Source organism: Serinus canaria, chromosome 2, assembly GCF_022539315.1.
Source record: "Serinus canaria isolate serCan28SL12 chromosome 2, serCan2020, whole genome shotgun sequence".
Taxonomy (NCBI): domain Eukaryota; kingdom Metazoa; phylum Chordata; class Aves; order Passeriformes; family Fringillidae; genus Serinus; species Serinus canaria.
The window spans coordinates 19757265-19781675 of NC_066315.1; the positions used below are offsets into that span (position 1 = coordinate 19757265).

The 24411-nt window shown below is 36.2% G+C and overlaps 1 protein-coding gene across 1 annotated transcript in view; it reads right to left on the reverse strand.

The window, feature by feature from the left end:
* The window catches only part of MALRD1 (MAM and LDL receptor class A domain containing 1), a 237004-nt gene that overhangs the window by 198115 nt on the left and 14478 nt on the right, over positions 1–24411 (reverse strand). The window contains exons 6-10 of the mRNA XM_030234818.2: positions 22368–22511; positions 18670–18827; positions 11999–12091; positions 9611–9818; positions 2001–2147 (exon numbers count right to left, since the gene is read on the reverse strand). Coding sequence (XP_030090678.2) covers positions 2001–2147; positions 9611–9818; positions 11999–12091; positions 18670–18827; positions 22368–22511 — 750 coding nt within the window. The remainder of the gene's footprint in view (positions 1–2000; positions 2148–9610; positions 9819–11998; positions 12092–18669; positions 18828–22367; positions 22512–24411) is intronic.

Consider the following 24411-nt stretch of genomic DNA (forward strand, 5'->3'; position numbering starts at 1 on the left):
CAGATGTGCTTCAGACAAAGGTAGGGAAGGAAAAACATTTTCAAGGGGCCCTAAAGCAGCATATTTTGAATGCCGTCAGTGCTGCCTTTGCTGAATACTGAGACTTTTTCATGAAAGTCTATGCAAAACAACACTAAAGGCTCAGTCTTTTTTTTGGGCATTTATATTACACATATTGCCTTACATCTTGGAAAATCAGCTATTGTGCTGCTGCAGTCATACTCCTTAGCCACTGATTTCCCATGGATCTGTAATGAAGCCGAGGGTTAGGTCCAGCCCCACGTGAATAATGGCATTGCTTCAGCAAGGCTGGCACAAAGAGGGGACCATTCCAGCTCCCTGTGCAAACAGGAATGCTGCATTCCACAGCATGAGGGAAGCTCCCCTCACTGGAATGCAAGGGTACTTCAAAGGACCCTCTTTAATTTGCAGCTGAGCCTCTACTGTAGCCTTGTTAAGATCTTCATTAATCAAAATTTGCTACTGCCCTCCCCAGGAGAGAAGAGAGATGACCACTCCATGGTACTAAAAGGAACAGTTGCAACCTGAAGGACGGTGATTTAATGTTGGCAAAAACTTGCTCAGATTCTGGAATCCTAATTCTGAAGTCGTGGCTGTAGCAGGCACAATGATAGATTGGTACAAAACCACCTCAGAAATACCTTTTCAGCTAATTCATACAGAGAATGCAACATTACTGGGTTTTGGAGGTAGGGCATAGTAACCTCCAAATCTGCTTGAGGCTTCAACCTGCAGCAACACCCAAACAAGCTTGTAAAATTCAGATGTCAAAGCAACTGAAGTGAAGCAGCACATAGCTCCAACTGGGTGATGGTAATGTGACACTAAGGCTGCCAGCAGCCCTCCCTGACCACACTACCCTCAGATCTCATCAGCACCCAGAGCAGAGAAAGACACAGGCAGATCAGTGCTCCCTTCTGGAGCTTTGAGAGTTGCAAACCTGTAACACAGCAGTGTTTACATCAAGCGCTGTAATGCAGACCCAGTCCCACTCTACAGAGAAAATAAAATGAAATATCAAACAGCTGCTGAGAAAAGTGAGTAGCAGCTTTGGTGCACTTCATCACATGAGGACCAGTGCATAAAACATGACTGCTCATTTAGAATCATTCTATAGCAGGCACACACATACTTTACCCACTGCTGTTGGCTCAGGTGAATTTTAAACCTAAAGTTCCTATGCCTGAGGAGGAATACTTAAATGTCACATTTCTTTAACATGAACATGGAAGAGAAGTGTGGAGGTCTGGCTGCATATAATATGCATAATTAATAAAATCTAAATTAAAGGGGCTCTAGACTGTAACACAGATTTTAATTCTATCTCCACTGGAAGCAGTGCAATAGATACATTTTATTAAAATTAAAGTCACAGAATCGTTGTCAATATTATTTGACAATGAAAAACATGCTTGGTAGTCTTATTTTTATGGAGTGTGCTATAATAACATTTTCACTCTGGAAAAGTATTTTAAACAGTCCTCCTCTGGAATAAAATGTTTTTCCAGCTGGATAAGTTGTATGGCAAATATATGCTGAAGGAAGGACAACTCTTTAAAGGAAATTATACTCACTGCATTTTTCCCAGACAATATGGATTAATTTAACTGCACTCTACAAAAAGCTGTTTGTCCAAATAATGCTTCCCAGAATGGCTCCTATGTGGATATTGGGTAAACAATGGTTATGATATGCACAAACAAAGTCAGCTGTCAGTTCAAAGGTCAGCATCTCAAAAAACTGCATTAAGTCTCACACCTCACTGATTGTGCCAGCCAAAAATAAGGGTTACAAAGATGGAGCAACTAGATCACAGCTAAAAAATAATATCTCCAACAGACTGACTTTCTGTAACACATTACCTGTGTTATTTACATACTGTGTGGCATCCATTTCAACCCAATTTTTATTATCAGTCTGTGTCCTTTTACAAGTAGGAATTTTCATGACAGAAGGAGAAAAATAATAAGAAGTCTCACCATGCCCCATATTATTTGTATGACCTCTGCCAGGGAGTTCTCTGTCACTGGGAGCCTGTCCTTTCATTATGTTCCAGTCAGCATCACCTCTGCTCAGTGGCTTCCATCCACAAAGGTCAGTCTCAAAATCACATAAGGTGTAATTAGCTGTGGTAAGAACAACAACAACAACAGAGGATCAGTAAGTTGAACTTGATGCAACAGTTTAATGCCATAACTCTGGCTGTTTTGTGCTTAGATGTTCTTAGAGTGTTGAAGAAGCAAAAATGTATTTCAGGTTATTCAGAGGGATAATTAGTTCCAGAATACAGGTAACAGGATGGGCAGGCCCTTCCTTTCTTAAAAAACTCAGAACCATGAAACAAACTACCAGTAAGAGAACAAGCATAGTAAAGACCTGCACAATGGTTGCTGAGATATTATAAAAATAATATTAAATATTTTTAAAGAAGAATTGCATCAGTAATTTATCTATGAACATGTGAGAAAAATAAAATGCATTTATGGCTTAAAATATATGGAAAGCAAAGATGGATTAAGCTTTTGTTTAATTTATTTTTGAAAATGAGATTTAAATTTATCAATTATTCAGATCGCCTAGAAATTTTTATTGCAAAGTGAAAGATGACTTTCTCAGTTGGTATGGATTAGACCAATTTAAATTGTATAAAAATTTCAAACACTCCTACATTGATTGAGTACAAATAATTATTTTGATAAGAAAGTTTTATGCCCAGAGTTTTCTTTCCTGGTCCAGAAGAGCTTCCCAAGGCACTACACTTAACTGCTAGGGTCACTTATTGCAATTGCAGCCATTATTTTAGAACTGTGTTTGTCACTTTCTGCTCCCACAGCACATTCATCTGATCATATCAGCCTCAGACATGATCATACATATTACTCCAATTTTTAGATTGTACAGAACCAAAATGAAATGCATCTCTCTTTAAACACCATTGTAGCAAAGCTAAATAGTAAAAGTCTCCCAGGAATATAAAGGTTATTTGAGCAGCTAAATCTTAAGGTAAAAAATGAACTACAAATACCAGTCTCTCTTATCTGGCTTCACCATATACATTAAAATTTGATGGTGTATAGTTTTCTGCTTAGTGCAGCATATATAGTTTAAAATGAAGCTTGGTTAATTTATCTGATTAAATTTTCATGCTTTTCACAAGGTATCTCTTTAATTAGACTTCAATTGCTAGTACATCAAGGTTGAATATGCAAATTGATATCCAAGACTAAGCTGTTTTGGTAATTAATACTATATCTAGGCATTTTGCTTTCCTTAGCTAAGCAGTCTTGAGAGAACCAATGTGATACAAAAAGACAAACATTCTTTGCCTAAATATCTCTGTCTCCTGGCCTCCCTAAACCCCACAAAAGGTAAACAGCTGCATAAACAGCTGACTGCAGTGTCTGCACAGTAATATCCAAAAAGACATCCGTAAATGACCCTGTAGGCACCAAAGAAAACAACTTAAAATAATGGTTTAAATAAAAAATTAAGATCAAGATAGTACTAACAACTATTATTTTGCAGTATTTAGCATGGAAAAGTTTTTTAAATTATCATTTTCTTTTAACTGGAGGTATTTGTGACCTCAAAAAGATTTGTTATGCTGATAAACAACAGCTTTTTTTTGTGATCAGGACCCATCATTGCTCCTGCTGTTCAACAGGAAGAGAGGTGTGGTGAAATCAGCATTTCTTACATTGGTAGCCTGTAGTACAATTACTTCTAACCCTATAGATATAGAAAGAAATGTATAAACAATCCCTTTTTAGGCTGAATAGAAAAGAATTGGGGGGAAAAAAGACACAGCAATACACGATGCCAAATGAAATTGGTTTTTTCCAGTCATTTTTTCAAACTTTATTCAAGTCTGAACACAATTTTAAAGATAGGAAGAACATTCATGGTGGTGCACTTTGGGGTGTTTTTTGGTTAATGTTCATGGCTGGGTTTGGTTTTTGTTGATGATTGTGGTTGGTTTGGGCTTTTTTTCTTTTGAGTGGTGGAGAGGAAATAGAATATGGTAATGCTTACCACACTTTAGATGCTAAATGGTTTTCTTATTCCACCTTTGACTTGAAATTTAAAGCTCTAAACAAACACCCAGTTATGCAGAAACACTGACCAGAGTCAATTACCAAACCCAAGTTTTTCTCCTATGCAGTATCTGGAAGTGATACTTCAATTTAAAAGTGTAAATATATTGTGGAACAGCTACTCTTCAACTGTGAGTGAAATGCACTTGTCCAAATTAACAGTCAAACCTAAACTTTATCCCTACTTAATTCTAAAAACTTAAGGAGTGCTTGTAAATGTTTAATCAAGCTTGAAAGAAAAGTTCTGTGCTTTGGCTAAAAGCCAAATCCAAGTAAGAGAGTTTTTCAATGTGTTTTTTCATTCCTCAAACATTAATAAACCTTAAGAAATGTGCCTTTCCTATCAAACATTCAGCATTTTTATCTGAACCTTCAAGGGATTATAGATAATCTTTCACTATCCATAGTAAGAAAAAAAGTGACTGCACAGCCTATAGTTTTTGAGTAGTCATGCTGCAGTTAAGTTTTATGTCAAACTCTTTTCTGATATATTATGTCCCTTCCTACTGAAATTCTCAGCACCAGAGCTTATATTTCACTAGGAAGATTCCAATGGATTCAAACTGCAGATGGGTTTTTGACACATTGAATGGAAAATGAGTCAGTTCTCTATTTTAGACTTTTATAATTCAGCAAAACAGAAATGAAAATAGAAAGGAAACAACAACTTGCTTTCATTTTTACAGTAACTGAAAAATGATTTTTTTTTTTAAATTCATGTGAATATATCAGTATGGCTTTATTAGTGAAGGAGTAAATTATTACACCATTTCTACAAAATTCAATCATGCAGCCAGGAAAAAAAAAAAACTTGTTTCCCAAAAACCTTTTGAGTTTCAAGAATAACTGTAAGTAAATAAAGCCATAAAATACATTGAAAAGATTTTCCAATTAATACAAGCCAGTTTTAATATATTAAAAAAAACCAAAACAACAACAACCAGAAAATCTCCCCAAAACCCAGGAAACAAAGCACATATTTCAAGAGTACTAGGGGGGTGAAATGGGAATGGTTTTTTTCTTCGACTAGTTTACTCATCTATCCCATCTCCTCAAGATCCTCCCAGGGTAAAACCAAAGCATTTCTGATAACTAGGCTGGGTTACCAGCCAGGTCATATTGCTTCAGGCTTTGCTAGCCTGCAAGTGCTTGAAGGTTTTCAGTCCTGCTCTGAGAGCTCAACTAAATGACCACAAATGGGGACACTCAGCTGGTCTCTCCATCAGGTTGGTGTTCCCCTGAACAAAGGTATAGAATGAGGAGGGCTGCTCCCCTCATTCAGTATGGCAGCACCTAAGTGGTTTTGGAATTTGAGGTAATAGCTATCATTTGTGAACAGAAACCAAAAAACCTCTTTGCCATTAATATTCTTTCACTTCTGGCTAACATTTAATGTCATTCTGTGAAAGTGAAGGGTTACACATATACCTCCTTTCTGAGTGCCTGTGCACCTTCCCTACCAGTTTGTGATTAATTTTATTTACCTAGAATATTTTAAAGGATTCATACAGAAATATCCCAGATGGCCACAGATCATCCAGCCTGAACTTCCTCATGTCATAATTCATTAGACAGATGACTCATAACTTTCATAGGTGAGTTGGCCTCACATCCTTCTGAAACAACTCAGTTCCCTGGCTTAGGGATAAGAGAGCTTAAGAGAATCTCATGTCCACCCTTGCTCTGCAGAGGCCAGGTTTGCTTGGAGCTGCTCTGGTGAAACACAAAGGGCTACACAGTGCTGGTCAGCAGTGAAGTCTGTGAAAATAGCTTGGGTGTAGCTTCTTGTTCTCCCCATGCACATACAAGATCAATGAACAGAGACTGACAAATTCAGTGTCACAGGAAATGCACAAATGTTTGGTAAAACTAATGTTTCAGACTAAAAAGTGCTCTTTCCACTTCAGTGTTGAATGATAATAAAAATATTTTCATCTATACTCACCTGCTGTGGAAGGCTGCCAGGATTTGCAATTGTAAATTGCTATACTGTAAATGAAATGCAGTAAAAGCTACATGGTTTTAAAATTATACAGGTTTCCTTCATTCTACATATTCCATATTCATAAATTACACAAATCCTACAAAAAGCTGAGAATATTTAAGGCAATACCAGTGGTGTTAAGTTAAAAGCAGAAGTGGTAAAGATGGCTGTTTTAAGAAAGCTTCTAATTAAGCTAAATGGAAGTGATCCTCTTTCAGAAGTACCTGTAGGATGATGCCACCCCACAATAATTTTGAATTTACATGGATGCTGTTGAGCAGATGATTTCCAGAATCACTACTGCATCAAAGTGAGACATTACTTAAAAATAGCAAGTGCTTCCTAGACTTGTTTCCAAGCTGCTAGGACTGCTAGCAACTGATTCATTTGTATTTATGGGTTTGTAAGTGTTGTGAAGGTTATGTATAAAACATGTAAAATAATGATAAGGTTAGTGTTTGAAATATTAGTTATTTGGCACAGTATTTAGTAGAAAACTTTCTTTATATTGGGTGGGAAATAAAGAAAAGGCATCAGCATGAAAAGGATCTTTATAGTCCTTTAAATTATCCAAGTCCTGTTTCTCACTTTCTGTTCAAATATATTAACTAGGTTTTCATAATTTGTTATCATTCACTGAAATAAAAAATTTAGAAGTGATCACAAATAAGAGGTGTCAGAAAAGACATTATGAAAATGTAGAATTTAAAAGTAAAATCTGTACTTTCATAACTTGTCACTCCATTAGATTCATAGATTTTAACAACTCAAATAAAGATGGTTACTCATATACATGTTTCCTACACAATTTCCTAATTTTTGAGACTTTTAAGTTTCCTAGACTTAATATATATATATATATATATATATATATATATGAGCAGAGATTAAACAGAAAGATTAGGAAGTGTTGCAAAACATTTGCGTGTTTGTTCTTGCAATAAATTATGTTATTATAACACTACTCACGTCAAATCAACATGACCAAAAAGAAACATTATTTTTAAATTCCTTCTTATAATGAAACAAAGAAAATCTTAAAGGAGGGGAGTCCTTCACATTAAGTAACAGCTGTCTGCCATTGTTTTTGCTCAACAGGAGATCTGTCAGCTCCTTCAGTACCTGAGAACACTTCAACAAAGGAAACTACTGAGGATGTGTCCAAGGATAGATGCTGAAAGACCAAATAAAGGCTAAAACATGCATCACTGTACCAGACAGGAAATTTTACTGAAAATCAATATGAATAAATATAGTGAACTCTAAACACCATGGAGGACAGTATCAAGATCTTATGGAAAATTGATGTAATAGGAGTAAAAGAACAAAGGACAAAAATAAATAAGAATTTTTTCTTTACACCTTTTCTCTCAATGCTGGTGAAAGTATCTGAAAGATGAATCTTCTAAGCTGACCAAACTGCTGAGTAGCTACATTCCATTAGGGCCATCTTTCCTGAAAAGGAATGTGGGAAGCATGCAAGACAATTATCCATTAAAATGGGCCAACTTAAACAATAGTTATTGCTGTTTTAAAAATGGCACATTTTTGTGCTCTTTCTTCTTAGCCAGTAGTCAGAGAAAAAAGCAACTACTTCAGTACTTATACTTCAGAAAAGAACCTTTTTTCACCCTCTTTTTGGGAGATGAATATATTTTTGTGCATTGCTCCAATGAAATAATACCTCTTCAATATGTGAATACCTCAACACAATGCCTATTCTTCAGTTTCAACTGAGTGTGGTATTTTCTTTAATTTGAAGAGAGTTGGTGGAGAATCAGTGCCGGTAGAAAAACCAAAGTTAATTGCAGAAGCAGCAGCAGTCAATGGAGCACTAGGCAGAGATTTTGAAGACCATTTTGCACTGATTGTGGCTCTCATCATTCCTAGTTCCAGCACTATAACTCTGGAGATCCCACACAGGACAGGGTTGACACCATTGGGTCATTCTGACTTTTCCCTCTTGTGCCAAATCTCGTTTTTTCTGACCCATCAGCATCACCATGACAGAGGAAATATTCCCAGAAATTCTACTGTGATCTTTAAAAACTGACTAGATCTAGGTAATTTGTAATCTTTTGGTTACCTAGCAGAAATGCCCAGTTTCTGAGGCACAGGCCTGTAAATGTTTGGAGTTATCTTCGTTTTCATTCTGTGTAGTATGATTAGAAGCTCCCTACAACTGCAGCAATTATTTTTTATGATCCTTTTAAACCTAAAAAATATTTTTTTTACTTCCAGTTGCTCTTCACCACAAATTCTTTTTCATTGTTATGAAGTGGGATTGCTAAATTTCTGAGAAATAAAGTCCAGCTTTGAAAATATAATTCACTTTCATTCCATTCCTCCCAAAGGACTTACAAGGACTCTCCACACTCCTACCCGTGGAGGTAGGACAGGCACAGAGACACAGACACAGCATAGGGTCAAGCCTTGCAAAAATCAAAAAGAGCTCTCAGAGAAGGAGCCCTTACAGACTTTAATGTTTGCTTAGATTCTACCCAGAGATAAAACACTATATACCTTCCTATTTAAAGTGTTATTTCAGCATTTGCACATACCACTTGTTTCAGAGTTCCCACATGGTTATTTAAGTAATTGAAAAAAAATTAAGGATTCTGACTGTGAGTTAAAAAAATGGCTTGCAGTTACAAATATTTCCTGAAGTCTCATCAAGGAATTAGAAAATAAAATATTATCAATGTTTTTAATCCTGCTACCTTGAGCAATACACAAAATTTTAATTGGCACCTCCCAGCAGCAATATATATCATTACTGGTATCCTAAATATGTGTACATTTTTTAGGATAAACATATATTTAAGTGTTACCACCACAGGCAAACATACATACTTATGCACGCCCTATAGTATTAATTTTAGAAGAGATAGGGTCCCTAAAGACGTTTTCACGTGGAGATCTAAAATTATTCAGAATTATTACAGACATTTTTCAGTAATTTTAATTATTTTCTTTTTACTCTTGATTGTACAGCAGAAACTGTGGCTTCTAAACAAATTTACCTTCAGCTGCAAATATAATGAAGATGTAGCTTCTGAACTACATTTCTGTGGTGATTTGTACCATAGTGCAAATATCATGTCACTTAATGCATTTTCTGACAGCAATTCACAAAGAGTCTAAATTAGAAAACTTCAGAGAACAAATCCCAAGGCAGATTTCATTCCCTTGCAAATTAGGGTTATAAAAGTGGTATATAGGGAATATATTTGAGCAAAAATACAGTAAATGTTGTATTTCAGCAGATTAGTTAACAAATTTCCAGCTGTATCTAAAACATGATGATGAAGCCAGACAGAGGAACACAAAGCAATGAAAAGAAGAAAATGCTGTAAACATTTTCTCTAACCTGTATGTCATTAAATATTCCAGGGAAAAGAAGCCATAGAAATTTAAAATATTTTTTCCTAGTGATTTGCTGAACGAAAATATTTTGGTTTCACAGCACTCCTCAGCGGGCTGTCCCCCTAAAGCAATGGGGTTCACTCACAGCAGGTGGCTGGGTCCTCTTCACTGCCACCAGGGCAGTCCAGGTGAGAATCACAGGCTGATCCAGGGGCCATGGGCTGCCCATCCCTGCAGGGGGGTTCTTCCCAGGAGCACAAACCTGCTGGCTCTGATGGTGCAGCATCCAAGAGCTGGATGCTATTCAGGCAGATGAAACCTGCCCTGCTCTGGAGTTGTCCTTTAAACACAAGCTGTCAAGAAAATATTTGCATTAACAGACAACAGAGTGAAACTGATTTTTATTTACACAGAACAGTCCTAGGTGTAAAAAGTGCTTTATAATTTCCATTGCAAAACTGTGATAAATTTCAAATCTGAAATTTTGTATGGCTATCTCAGGTTGAAATTATGAATAAATTTAAGCTGAAGTTTGATGAATTCCAAGAATGAAAATTTAAAAAAAAAAAAAAATTAAAGATAAACTCCTAGTCTCATAAACCTTTAGCTAAAAATTAGTAATACCCCTGTGCTTTAGAAAGGTGTCCTGAAATGTAATATCCTAAAAATTCCATCTTTCTCTCTGAAGTGTCTTCAAAACCTCATTTGCAGATCCCCAAGAGAAAATTTCCACTTACAGGTGTGTAAATTGGGCTGGGGACTGTCCTCAGACATCAGTTGTCTTAGCAGAGTTTAATGACTGATAACTGTTTCATCAAAATGGATGCACCCAGTCTCTGCTGTGAGGCTGGTCCCTGCCTGCTTGCAATCCTGGAACTGTTCTGGGCCCTGGATTGGAGGTGGCTGATTTGCTCAGGTCAAAACCTTTCTAGGAGCCATGCCATGTTTTAATTATTTGGACAATCCCATGCCAATCCTGGGCCTATGCCTTCACCCTGCTTATTTTACTGCTATTGACATGGACACAGAGATTCAGGGAGCATTTCTCTCTCTGACAGAGCTCCCTTGCTCTGAGCAGATTTAGCACAAGCTGATTTATAGCTATGAAATTCCAGAAGAGCATCTGTTGCTCCTGGGCACGGTACAGCCCAGCTCTGCTGGTTCTCACAGCAATGAAATTATCCCATTTGTGCTCTCAAGGTTTCTTTTACCTGAGTTAAAGCAGCAAGCAGGAGGAGGAAAGCTTGGATTCATCAAAAAGATTAGGATGGCAATAAAAGAAAGCACTGAGAAAAAAAATGAGCTGGAGTAGGAGGAATTAATAAAAATGGATTTTTGGGTTTTCACAGGCTGGGACATGACCAAAGTGTGAATCTCAGAAAGTAGTTATGTGCAAGGGTCACAAAGCACTGTGTAAAAGTATCTGACAAAACAGAAGGAAGCTGAAACAGATCTGATTTAAGGCATAAGCAGAAGAGTCCAGCACACTCCTCAAAGCCTGGGAATTAGGTTGGAGTGAAATCTCAAGAGGAATCTTTCTTTCTAAAACCTGAGTTATATGGGTCATTGTCTTCCACTAGAGAAAATTTCTTCAAAATGACAAAAGTCATCTAATACTTTCCATGCTCTTACTACCAGTTCAAAAACCAGAATGCTGTGCTGAAAATATGAGATAAGCACAAATTTAAAAATAGCATATGTTTCCTTCCCTAAGTGCAAGGGTTCCTTGCAGTTTTTGTACAAGAATACACAGTTTTGGCTTCCTACTTATATACATACAACCTAAGCAGATGTTTATTTATTTTTAGATACTACAGATAACTTAATTACACTTCTGCTTGTTTATTCAATATTGTCCTAGTGGGAAACAGAGAGACAGGCAACAACACACCCTCAGAACCTACTAGCTTACTGAAATGCATTCATTCTAACATCTGTCAAAACATCAATTTCTACAGTGGGCTTAATTTTTGTCCTTTCACAGAGATTATATTTGCAGCTGATTGCTGAAGTAAAATATGGTGGTTATTTACAGAACTACAAAAAAAACCCAAACCTGTAAATGGAAAGTTACTTAAAATGGAAACTTGTAAATCAATATAAAAATTAAGTAGCTGCACATATATCTCTGTGTCTGAAATTTCAAGGAGAAGGTATCTTCCCAGTTAGTGGTTTACATAATTCCACTGAAGTTCCACAAAGATAATTTACAACATCTCACTTATATAAATTATGTAAAAATTTAAATGAGTTGGTATATCCTAAGTTGGACTCAGAGGACTAATTAGAATCAGATGAGATTAGTATTCATTTTCTTGCATATTATTCAAGTGCAGCAGCTTCTGTATGTCATGTTTGTGTAGATGTTTTCTTGAGCTACAGACAGAGATTTACTCATATTGAAGCAATGAAAAAATAGCAAGACATTCAATATACACACAATTTAAACTAATTTTTTAGGCTTCCTAGATAATTTACAAACAAGAAAGTAAAGGATCTTCAAATATTGAGCACATGCCTTTTTCATTCATACCTTTATCTTTTCTAGCCCTTTTGGTAGCTGTATGTTCACTTTGACCCATTCCTTCTTAGTCATGATGTTGGTTTCCCACAAGACATGCTCCTCCTGTAAAATGTAGAAAACAATGGTATAAAGATAATTTTTGTTCCTCCAGAAGTTATTGAGGCCATTTTTCATCCTCCATCTTTTCATCTCCCAGCCAAACCACCACCATATACAAAGTTGCTCTATGTGAAAAAATACAGCTTCTCATATTCATTTGCCATCTTTGCACTGAGGTCTATTGAAGAGAGGGGAAACAACATGTGCTTGCTGTGACTAAACAGACTAATAATATAATTATCAGGAGTTGAGTTGGTAGAATTAACATTAATTAATATGTAAATTAAGCCATGTTCTTGCTGAATTTAACAATATGTTTCCATGGTGTTCTCTACATTTTCGTAAATAACTGCTTATATTATGTTGTGTAATTAATTAGATTTAGTTTTCTTAGAACTGAAGTTCAGGTGTGCCAGAATTACCCAATCAATTGTACTGCTATTTTTTTTTTTTTAATCTGCAAAGCAAGCACAAAGAGTAACACCTAACAACTTTTACTCATGATCTCAGTTACCTTAATCTTCCAATTTTAATTCCACCTCCTAAGGAGGAGTTCTAAATATGGTAAAGCTCCCTTTATCCAAGCACTGCAGGCCCTTTTGATTCAGTAATCTGGCAAAAGTATCTCACACTCACTCTGCTTCTGGTCATTATCCTGCTTGGAACATACTGAGGCATAAAGGAAAGAAAGCAGAAATTTGAACTTTGTATACCCACACAAAATCTTTTCAAAAAGCAGTTGTAAAATAGAGCAAAACCAAAAAGACAGAAAAAAACCTACAGGAAAAGTTTAGGCAGTACATACAAACAGACTCACCATTAAAAATATCAATATTGAGACTACTTTTGGGAGGCTGCAAAGTATTGGTCATACCTTTTCCACAAAGGATATTACAGAATTAGCAGCAGTTCAGAAAAAGATACAAAGCGGGATAAGAGAAATGGAGAGTCTCTTGTGTGACGAGAAATTGAAAGAATAAAATGAATTTATCTTACAGGAGATTTATAAAAGGGGTTATGATAGACATGTGAAATGTTATCAGTACTATAGACAAGGGCAGTTATCTTTTTTCCTGTTTTATAATATAAAAGACAGGAGAAATGTGCCATCCACTGCTTGATAGGCTGTGAGCCAGCAGAAGAACATTGAAACTATTTGTGATGTGCAGACAATTAGTGCTCTTTTCTTACAAAGGCCATTGTGATATAGTAGCAAAGCTGGAAGATTAAATTCCCATTGAACATGTGTTCAAAGATCACAAAAAAAAAAAAAAAAAAACCCAACAGAAATTTTGGATAAGGACAAGGCCAATGCAACACACTAATTTCAAACACTCAATGACAGAAGAGATCAAATTGGATTAAGCACACGGCATACTTGATTTCAGAAATAAAAGTCAGCTGTGAGTTTCTTCATTAGTATAGGATGTACTTGCTCAATTCTTTACGTGACATATTCAGCAAAAGTCTTTCAATATTGAAAATACCTCATTCTGTGTAAAACTTGCTTCATTTTACTAAATAATTCAGCTTCTAAAGGAAGTCTTTCAGCCTAATCTTATCTTAGGCCCATATGAGACATGGAAAAGGATGATGTACTAGGAACCATACTGCATGGAAGGTAAAACCATAGCCTGTGGTTAAGTTTCTGCTTTTATTTAACATGTTCACCCCCACCTGCATGTGCAAACCCTTCAAACACATTTGTGTATCTTTTGGGAAGCACTGTATTTTTTTGTGTGTTTGACTGGATGCACCTCAATACTATAATTTTGTTCACATTCAGATAGCAGCTTAGAAACCCAGCCCCATGACCTTTTTTTCTCCCAAGCTAATTTTTCTACAGCAGTAGTAAATAGCTTGTAGCAATAAACTTGAGTTTTTCTGCACAGGAGCCAGACCTTCTGAGACTTTTATTTACACTAAAAGCTGCAAGTCACCTCAGATGAAAGAGTATTTTAAGCAGATTTTACCCTGTGATTTTATACAGCTCTAAGAAGTCAACTGTATAGTTTCTCTTCCTCACAATACTTGGAGTATTCACCCTGCTGTCCTGTTCTTCCACCTCTTTGCTACAAATGGGTTAACCTCTCCAGCACACTCCTTGTGTCACTAGCCTTCTTCCAAAATATGGAAGGTGTTGCTTTTTCAGTACTTTCAAGATTTATTTTGGTGATGCAGGGGAGCGGCTGCTTAAGACAACTTTATTCCCCTTACTGTGATATATGACTATCAATAAAGAATGTTTTGTAAAGCTAAAATGGGCAAGAATTGTTTCTTTTCCCCACAATGTTTTTTTCTGACATAATGCCACTCAGATTTGAAGGATGGAAGAGAAATCACAACTTTTTATAAAGGTCTCCATCTATAAAATATTTTTATCTTTATTTTTTTGCCATTTCTCTTTCGATACACTGCTGTGCAACTGCACTGCTGTGCAACTGCACCCATTATTCTGTCCCTACTTCTCTTTTCAGACAGTAATTTGCAACAAAGACCTATTTTTTTCCCCCACAATGATTAATCAACTTTACCTGCTGCAGAAGAGTGTACTCACATGACTTTTGCAAGTTTTTTTGAACACATAGAAAAATTTTAGTGCATCAGGATACAAATATATTTGCATGTATAAGAATTAGTTGAAATTATCTTTTATTGTTTAATTTCTGAATTTTTCAAAACCATACAAGATATAAAGATTAAGACAATAAAAGGAAGAAAAATAAGCCCATTACTTAAAAGGAGTAACAAACAATTAATGAACAGCAAGTGATAGACCCAAAATTATATTATTTGGTTTTGATTTTTACTGCAAAAGTTGAAATTTATCTGTCAGTTAACAGACAGTTAATTTTGTTAATTGAATGTTCAAACTGGGGGATGAGATGCTGGAAAGCAGAGCCATGGAAAGGCACCTGGGAGTCCTGGTCAATGACAAGTTGAAGATGAGCCAGCCGTGTTCTGGCAGCCAGGAGGGCCAACCCTCTCCTGGGGGGCATCTGGTGCAGCATCACCAGCAGGGCTGTGGGGAGGGATTGTCCTGCTCTGCTCTGCTCTGGGGCAGCCTCACCTTGAATGCTGGGGACAGTTCTGGGTGCCACAATATAAAAAAGTCATTAAACTGTTAGAGTGTCCAAAGGAGGTCCATGGGGTTGGTGAAGGGCATTGAGGGGAAGCCGTGCGAGGAGCAGCAGAGGTGTTTTAGGTTGTTCACCTTGGAGGAGACTGAGGGAGAACATAATTGGAGTCTACAGCTTCCTCATGAGGGGAAGAGGAGGGTCAGGCACTGATCTCTGTGGTGACCAGTGACAGGACCTGGGGGAATGGCCTGAGGTTGTGTCAGGGGAGGTTTAGGTTGGATATTAGGTAAGTGTTCTTCACCCTGAGTGTGGTGGGGCACTGGAACAGCTCCCCAGGGAAGTGGTCACAGCACCAAGCCTGACAGTTCAAGAAGCATTTAGACAATGCTCTCGGGCACGTGGTGTGACATTTGGGGTGTCCTGGGCAGAGCCAGGAGCTGGGCTACAATGATGCTAGTGTGTACTTTCCAACTCAGGACATTCTATGATTCTGTGAATATTTTATGTCAGTTGAACAGTCAATATTGGTAAATGGGAATTCAAATATGGACCAGAACGGACAAATAATGTTAAAAATACATATAAACCAGAAATACTAAAATGAATGGAATCAAAAACTTTTAAGTAAAGGTTGCATACTGGAAGGAATATTTTACTATCAACAGCAAGCTCTGAGAACCTGAGGAGAATGTGTAGGAAATCAGACAACTGGGAGAACAAACATATATGACAGCTATGGGATTAGTACAGTATGCAATTATAGCTAAGATGCTGAACAACTCTTAAGACACTGGAACAAATTTCTAGCAACCTTGTAAGCAGATAGAGAATTAGAAACTGAGGAAGCCATATTAGATGCTTCTGATGAAGAGCAAGTTATGTTTAGCAGTGTAATATTTTTTTTCATCATAAACAGACTTGAAAAATTAGTTACTTCACTTTACTAAGGTTTTTCAGAAATCTCATATAACACAAGCTTTAAATAAATTGTGGTGATTTGGTGTAATGAAATTACTGTAAAATGTGTGTGCAAATAGAAATGTGAGCTTATTTCAAAGAAGAGATGTCAAAAGTTTCCTATTAAACTAAAATAAAATTATAATAAAGTTCTGCATAGATGTGTTCCAGAACCTGATATAATTGTAGTGCTGACTAACTGACTGGAGAGTGTGGAGAGCTGAATGAAAAATAAATTTTTAAATAATACAGAAAATACTATAGGGAGGAATTACAGGCACTGTGAAGAACAACATTTGCATTTCAAATCATCTCAATATGCAGAAACCACTTTCCAAACCAGTTAGGCAAAGTTCAAAGATATATGAGTCACAATTAAGAAAGAAAAATCAAATAGTCAAATGCAGTACTGTTTAGTGAAGAGTTTGGCAAGTCAGCAAGAAAAGAGAAAAAGCTACAGATTATCATGGACTGCAAAGTAAATGTAAGTAAATAAAAGGTTACTGTTGAACAAAAAAGTCCATTTTCCTTATCCTTCTTCATACCCAAGAGCAATTTAAATTCCCTGTCAATTGATTTAAATTCCCTGTTACAATTGATACCCCAATGTCTATATTAGAAAATACGTTCACTCATCTTTGCTCTCTCTTGAAAGATTGAAGAAGGCCAGGGATGAATTTACAACATCTGTGTCACTTGCCTCTAAGAACAGCACTGAAACTGTACATTGGATATAATCCAGTCTCCAGGGCTGTTGGCCCTGTCAGTGCTGGGATTTAGCAAGAGTTATTCAAAGACAAGAGATTTTGATCAATAAATACAGTGATATGATGTGCAGGAAACTGCAAGGTACACACAACTCAGAGGCTGTTTCGAATGACAGCTTCCAGGACAGCAGCTCTGTTGTCTTCCAGGGTCAGAAAAAGCACCCAACCCTCACTTCTGGTTCTTACTGTTGACTAGTTCTGAAGATTCATTTTCTTTCATAAAAAACTTAATGATTCAGTAGAAAAATATGAAAAAGCCAACTCTCCCTTCATTTCAGTTTAAGAAGTCTTAAATATGAGTCTGTATGTTGTTTTATTTTTCCTGAAATTACCAGCAGAAGCTTGTGTTTCTGAAGATTTTTCTGGCAAATTTTGCAGTATGAGTAACTCACATCATCTCTAAATAAGTCTCTGTGCAATAAATACTCTTGTGATTGAAGGAGAAATTCAATAACTAAAACATAGTAAGGCTAAGAGAATCTGTGGAAACATGTAATAAATGTCAGAAAATGTTCTTCTAATGAGCATGTAGGGACCAGCTTATCAATTAATTCAATTTAGGTTCCCAGTTCTATGGGAACTTATTTGTAATTTTTCTTATGGTTTTTGATTACATAATTTGCTCTGTTTTCAGGAAAAACAACTTTTGAATTGGGTCTCTTGATGTTACTTAGGTGAACTGCTGAGATCAATATTCCCAGTCTGTCTCAAGGTTGCTGTGAATGTCATACCTGGGGATTTATTGGCAAGTTCTATGGCACAACAATCCATGCATTCTGACCAGAACATGGATTATGTTACAATTCCCTGACAGTCATAGAAAAATACAACTATTGCTTTTATAAATGAAACATGAGCAAAAGCCTGGAGTTGTTTTAATGAATATTCAAAGACTCAATCAGAAAGAAATGAATTGTTTCTGTTACCTGCCCTAATTTTAAGACCTTTTGGTTGTGTTATACTTTGGGGTTTTTAGCTTTGAATCTTTGTGAATGAAGTGGATCTAATATTTAAATATGTATATTGTTGGGTGATAAGAATTCACCTCCAGCATCAAGATGTGAGAGCCATGAACTGGATGAGAGCAGCTCTACTGATCTTGCTTGCTTTCATGAAGTAGCAGAGCAAAGCATCAATACTAACCTCTCAAACCAGACTTGCAAAAGAGAACAGCCTGATAGCAGAAAGTCTCTCAAGGTAGGGGAGGTAAGGAAGATGGAAATAGTTAACAATGCTCAGCTGACATTTGTGTTTCATTCTGGCAGGGCTCTTTTATCTACTGATAGGTAGAAGGATAGAAAAATTGCTGCTCTAGCACTTGGGCAAAGCAAAGCAGGTGTTTAATCAAGAACTTTCCAGCTATCCTTAATCAACAACTCTTTTAATATGTCTCCATAGACAAGAGCCCCTATTTTCTTAATTCCATGACAGGAAGAAGGCTAGAAAAGCTGTTACTATAGATTTCTGCCCTGAAATCTGCAATTGATTTAATTCTGTAATATTGGGTTTGTCCTTGAAGCCTTATTGCAGAACATTCACCCATCAAATCAGTTCATAGCTGAGATGGTGAACACCCAGGTTTGCAATTGCACAGATCAGGGGAATTACTGGAAAATCTGTAACCAAGCAAGTTTTTGCACAAACTGACTCAGGGGACAGGCATACAGCAGCAGGTGCACCTTGCATTTTGTCTGGTAACACCTGGGCTGCCTTTAACTTTTGGAAATGAACACTTGAAATACCTTTAACTTTTGGAAATGGACACTTTTCTACTTACCTGGTTCATAAGCAGTACTGCCTTGAGAGCACTGCTATCTGCCATGGAGTAATGAAACTGAAAATGGCAATTCTTGCTGGAGCAATGACACATGGAGCTGTTTAGATGGGCCCTTCCATATAATGCCTGGTCATTAGCTTCTAACCACTCAAAATGGCCTGAAGAAAAAAGGAAAGGACATAAAGGTCACTTCAGAATTTTTTTTTTTTCCTCAGTTGTTAAAAATAAGGACTGCTGTCATGTAATTACACCAAATGCCCATTCCAGCAAGAAGAAATCTGATCATCATGCAATGATGTGACTTGGATATCATCTGTTTCCTATTAAATAGATAAATATATGTATCTTCATTTTACCCACAGATTGCCCCAGCAACCACAAATTACATCAGCTGATATTATCTCAAAGATTTAATTTGCATGCTTAAACCTGCAAGAAGTCCCAGCTCAGGCTCGTTACATTTACAACCATTCAATATCTAATGACAAATAGATGTGGGAACCGGGCTTTCTTCCCACTGTGGCTTTCAGGAAATATGCTTTTTACAGCAGTGCTTAAAAAACAAGCAAAGAAATAAAGGTCACCTGCCCTACTGCTCTAAGAAGCAGTCACATCTCCACCATGCAATCAAGGTCTTTTACTCCTCAGACAGAACTTCTGCAAGAAAATGTTGGAAGCATATTGTCTTTCCATGTGAAGCAGAAAAGCAATTTATGCTCTTCTTGACCTACTGGCCCTTATAAAAGCATTCCTACAGAGATCTAAGGAGTTCTCCATCCCCTCAACAATGTCTATTAGTTTTCAGAAGTAAAAAGGCAAAATATTTTTTACTAAATAATCAGCTCTTTCCCCTGCCTCCTGAATCACTGAATATTTTGTTTCATTCTGCAGCAACTATTAAATAATGATAAACAAGGACTGATTAAAGGCTTTAAGTCTTCAGTTTCTGTATTTATTTCTCTAAATAAAACTTATCTCAAATACAAATATTACACAGACTCAAGGTGAAGGAAGAAAGTGTCATTTCACAAGAAAAAAGCTCATTTTCATAAAGGACCGTGTTCTTTTCCTTTTGTTGTCTGTTTACTTTTTGTGTTATGAAATGATTTACACTGTAATATATTCTTGAAATTTCCTTGGACTTAAGCTTGTAATTTTATGACCCAGCAACTAACCTTTATATAAGAAGGTATTGTAGATTAAACCCAGATTTCTCTTTCACAGACATGAACAAAGCATCTACACATCTCTGGCTGCTATCTTGTGCATAAGAGATATGCAGCACTAGAAGATATGCTACCAGTTTTTTATGTAACTTCAGAGTCCTCTGATACCATTATAAAACCAACCAATTTTAGTTTCTGAGCCCAGTGATAATTAATATTCTTTTCCCTCTTTCCTTTCAAGTACTTGAATCTTTAAAAGCAGGGCAAAGAGGAGTAGACATGATTTTTTGACAAGAAAGCAAGTGCTGTGCTCTAGATAAACCAAAGTCCTATGGAGCATCCAGAATGAGCCTGTACCCAAAAAAGCCTGCTTACTCTACTTTGGGGAATGCATTTTGGGCAAGCATTGACATTGCTGCTGCTTAATCCAATGTAAGAAACATAAACCATGGAAACTGTGATGGCATATATTAAATATACATGAAAAAATAAAAAAAACCAAAAAAAAGTACTTCCTAAAGAGTATTACCAAGGAATATAAAACCTCTGTGTGAACTTTTGACACCATAGAAATTAAGAGGAAAAATTATAGATAAATTGCCTACAATACAAAACTAGAGAAACAAAGCAATAAAGAAACAAAGAAAAAAGGTCTGCCAAGGACAGAAAGTATTTTATTAAATTTAGGGATACCAGCAAGAGAGGATTATTCAAAGGCTGTAAAAAATCTTTTCTTTATAAATATAGTTGTTTATAGACCTCTCCTTTATAATTTTATTTCTTAACTGTCTTCTCTTTATAGAAGTAAAAGCTTTGATCAAAATCATAACACAGAGCTTAGTCAAGCTCTGTTTGCATTGCAAGTTTGAGCCCTTAAGCATGGTATTTTTACAGTTTGCATACCATGTCTCTAGTTATAGAATTTATTTTTATATTCAGCCTCTTCATTTATGTCTCAGCATATCTGCATGAATAGAAATACTGAATGTATTGAGAAGTCAGCAGTCACAGTTCAGATTTCTCAATACTTTTCAATGTTAGTGATGAATTAATTCTGTGTGTTGTTCTGATGTTTGTTTCTTCACACATTTTCATTTTTCTTTATGACTTAGAAGCACAGGGAATTTTCCTAAGCAGTTGGGGAAGTTCAGCCTACTCAGCTGCCTGTGCATATCCATTCAATAATGCCCAAGCACTTCTGCAGGAAATATTTCCAAATATATTCTCTTTCCATAGGCAACGCTTGTAATACATTCCTGTAAAAGCCATTACAGAATTTCAGAATTTTTTGTTCTCAATATTGCCTCTTAAAAGACAACCCATTCCTGTAACTAGCCCTTAAGATGTCATTTTAAGTAATGTCACAGATACAATGTCTTTCAGGGAGTTTTTTCAAATACAATCAAATGAAAAGTCTCTTTTTTTGTTAGATATCCCAGTGGAAATTGGAAGGTGATATGACTCTTCTCACATTTAAGGGGGAAAAAAATCTGCTTTACTCTATGGTCTCCATTATACACACCTGCAGAATTCATTTTAACATAGTGTATACACTCAGGCACTTCTCCTTGCTAGTCAATGATAATTTGACTTATGGTTACTAGAATGTATTTAAATGCATGCTATTTTTTTTTTAATAAAAACAATATCTAACATTCATTCAGCTTCTATCAATGAGATGTGCTCCATTTCTATGGGTTCAAAGTTCAAGCAGTAATCTCCACAATATCAGTTCTTCAAAGCTGCATCACAAGCTGTACTATTGCAGCTAGCAGTACTTGACCCCTCTAAAGGCAGTCTCAGTACACAAGGCAAGCACTTAGCAGGCAAGACAATTTCATCTCACAATAGAACACTCAGAGATTTACATCATTAAGCTTTCAAAAACCTTTCCCATAAACCCATAGAGACATAATACACAGTGACTTATAAAAATAAGTGATGGTCTTTTCTTCTTCAAATTGCATCTGGACTAACTTTATTGATTTTAAAGGTAGGACATTGTTTTCTAGAATAATTGTTTATTTACATTTGCCCTAATAAAAGGCTTAAAATGAAGTTCCAGACTGTATGCTGGAGTAGAGTAGTACTACACAAGTCAAACTGCCAGTACCAAAATCAAAACAAAACAGAAAAACACACACACTGGGGGCATAGACAAATATGGTTTGATTCAATTTAATTTCACCAAATTCTTGCACAGATCTCATAAAAAGAATAAACTGGAGAATAAATCAGCTGTTAGTTTATATTAGAATTCTTATGTTGAAATACGTTTAATATATGAACATATAATATATCTCATGAATACTTGAAAACAATTAATTAATTCTTACAATATTTTATGTCTTACCAGAAGGAGTGCTCACAGTGTCCTTATTAAACAGCCAAAACAAAACCTAATTTTTGTACAAAATACATACAAGTACTTTTTTATAGTTTTGTTCTGTTTTGGCATTGAGGCACCATCTTGCCGTGAAAAGCACTATACTCCATGACAGCTAGCAATTTTGAGTTAAATGAACTCCTCACCTTCAGTATTGTTGCTGGAATCTTTCAGGAAGGAGCAGGAGGCAATCTTGTGCCTGGCTTGCAGCCGTGCCCCCTGAGCAGGCTCAGCTGCCTGGTCTGAGTGCCACTCACACATGCCAAGCTCAAAAATGGAAACCTGTGGTACTAAAAGACAAAGAAAAACAATCACTTCTTAAGAAGTCATTCTTTATGAGACTATGCCCCATTAGAAATCTATGCTTATTAAACTCCTCGGCAACATTTCTTCTTCTTTAAAGGTTGCTTCAAAAGCCCTGGTTATCCCTGATTGCTGCCCTGTACTTCAGCCTGCCACCTTTAAATAGTCTAAGAAATCATTCCCTCAAGACAGATGTCTCTGTCAAAGCAATGGAGTGCTATTTATGTTAGCCAGTCATCACAACCTTCAGGAATTCAATTCTGCAGCGAGAGTTGCCAGGTAACACAAAAACTGACATGTAATAATTAGAAGTACCTATTTACTTTTCTAGGTGATAGCTAAAGAAAAATCAGTTTTAATAGTTAAACTGAGCAGCATCTCCTCAAATGCTAGTAACAGAGCACTTCTTTTTAGAGACAGAAATGTTCTGAATGCATCAACACATATTTTTGAGAGCTTTTAACAGTATGCCTGACTAATCTAGCTACCTCAGGATTTTAAGCAGGATTGCACTATGACAATGGAAGCTCCACTTCTTAATGTTATTGCAGGGGAAAAGTAATCTCCTTTAAATAGCAGTCAGGATATCTCAGAGAAAACACAGAGATTCCTAACTGTATGGAAAAACAGTTTCAGGTTAGTTTACATGGATGTTACTGTCTCCTTCATCTGAGAGACATTGTATTATTCACATTACTGACACTGCAGTGAAATGGGCTGTCCAGGCAGTGCTGAAAACCTTCCATTTCTTCCTTGTTCTAGTGCTGAATAAATGTGCACTGTTTTCAAACCATGTGTATTGTGTGGAAAGGGCTTGTCAAAACCTTGTTTCCCATGGAAAATGCAAAATTCCACAAAGATCTGGAAAGGGATGGATTTTGTCAAATTTCAACATGCAAAAAAATTTTGCAAATTCTTTCAAAAGGAATCAAGATCTTTTTCTGACACTTTTGAAGTATTGATAAAAATTTTGAGTAATTCTGTTTTTCTTTAATTTAGTTTTATACAGTTTTGGGGTTTTTTTTTGTTTTGTCAAAATACCCCTTTTCTAGCTCTTAATGCCACAGCACGTCAGACAGCAGTAAGATTAGTATTTTGGATTTTCTGACACCCATCCCTGTAGCAGTTCATCTCAAATTCCTGCTTCTGTAATATTAAAATCTACGTCTTTTCAGGATTAGAATTAACTAAGGAATTAGGTTTAAGATTTTGTCAGTTGAATTATTCATATTGTATTTTTGTCAAAATTTATACATTATAGGTAATACATAAATAATTACTTCCTAAAAAAACATATATTTGCAGTGAGGCTTTGTCACTTGTGCATTACAAGTGACTTAAGGAGGACGAAAGCCTCATTCTGCCTTTTAGAATTCCTCTTCCATGCCTTGGAGCTCTTTGCTTTCATCTCTATATAGAGATCAGAAGGACACTCTTAGTGGTGTTCTTCACATACATAATTTTTTGGAAGTTGAGAGTGAATTCTGAAGAGCAGCCACTTGGATAAGAACATGAAGCCTTTGAACAAAAGGTCTACTAAAGGTATCATTAAAGGACATTTTGCATTATGTGTGTTTCAGAAAATAATTTCATATTTTCTATTTTACAGCCAATGTTTTTTTTTCTGTAGTCCATATTCAAATATATGATAAAGAGCTGTGGGGGTTTTGAGTGATAACAAACTGTGTGGCAGCTGTTTGGGAAATTAAAAACTGGAGAGTATCTTGAATTGCTATACTGGTAATAGGGTTTCAGCTGCATTTTTTCAGTGCATGAAGTTTAGTCTTTAGCAGAACTGGACAACAGACTGAAGTGGGGCAGTTTGGGAGACAGGGGAGAGATAGAAGGGAAGAACCTAAAACATAATGAAATTACTTTTATATTTTA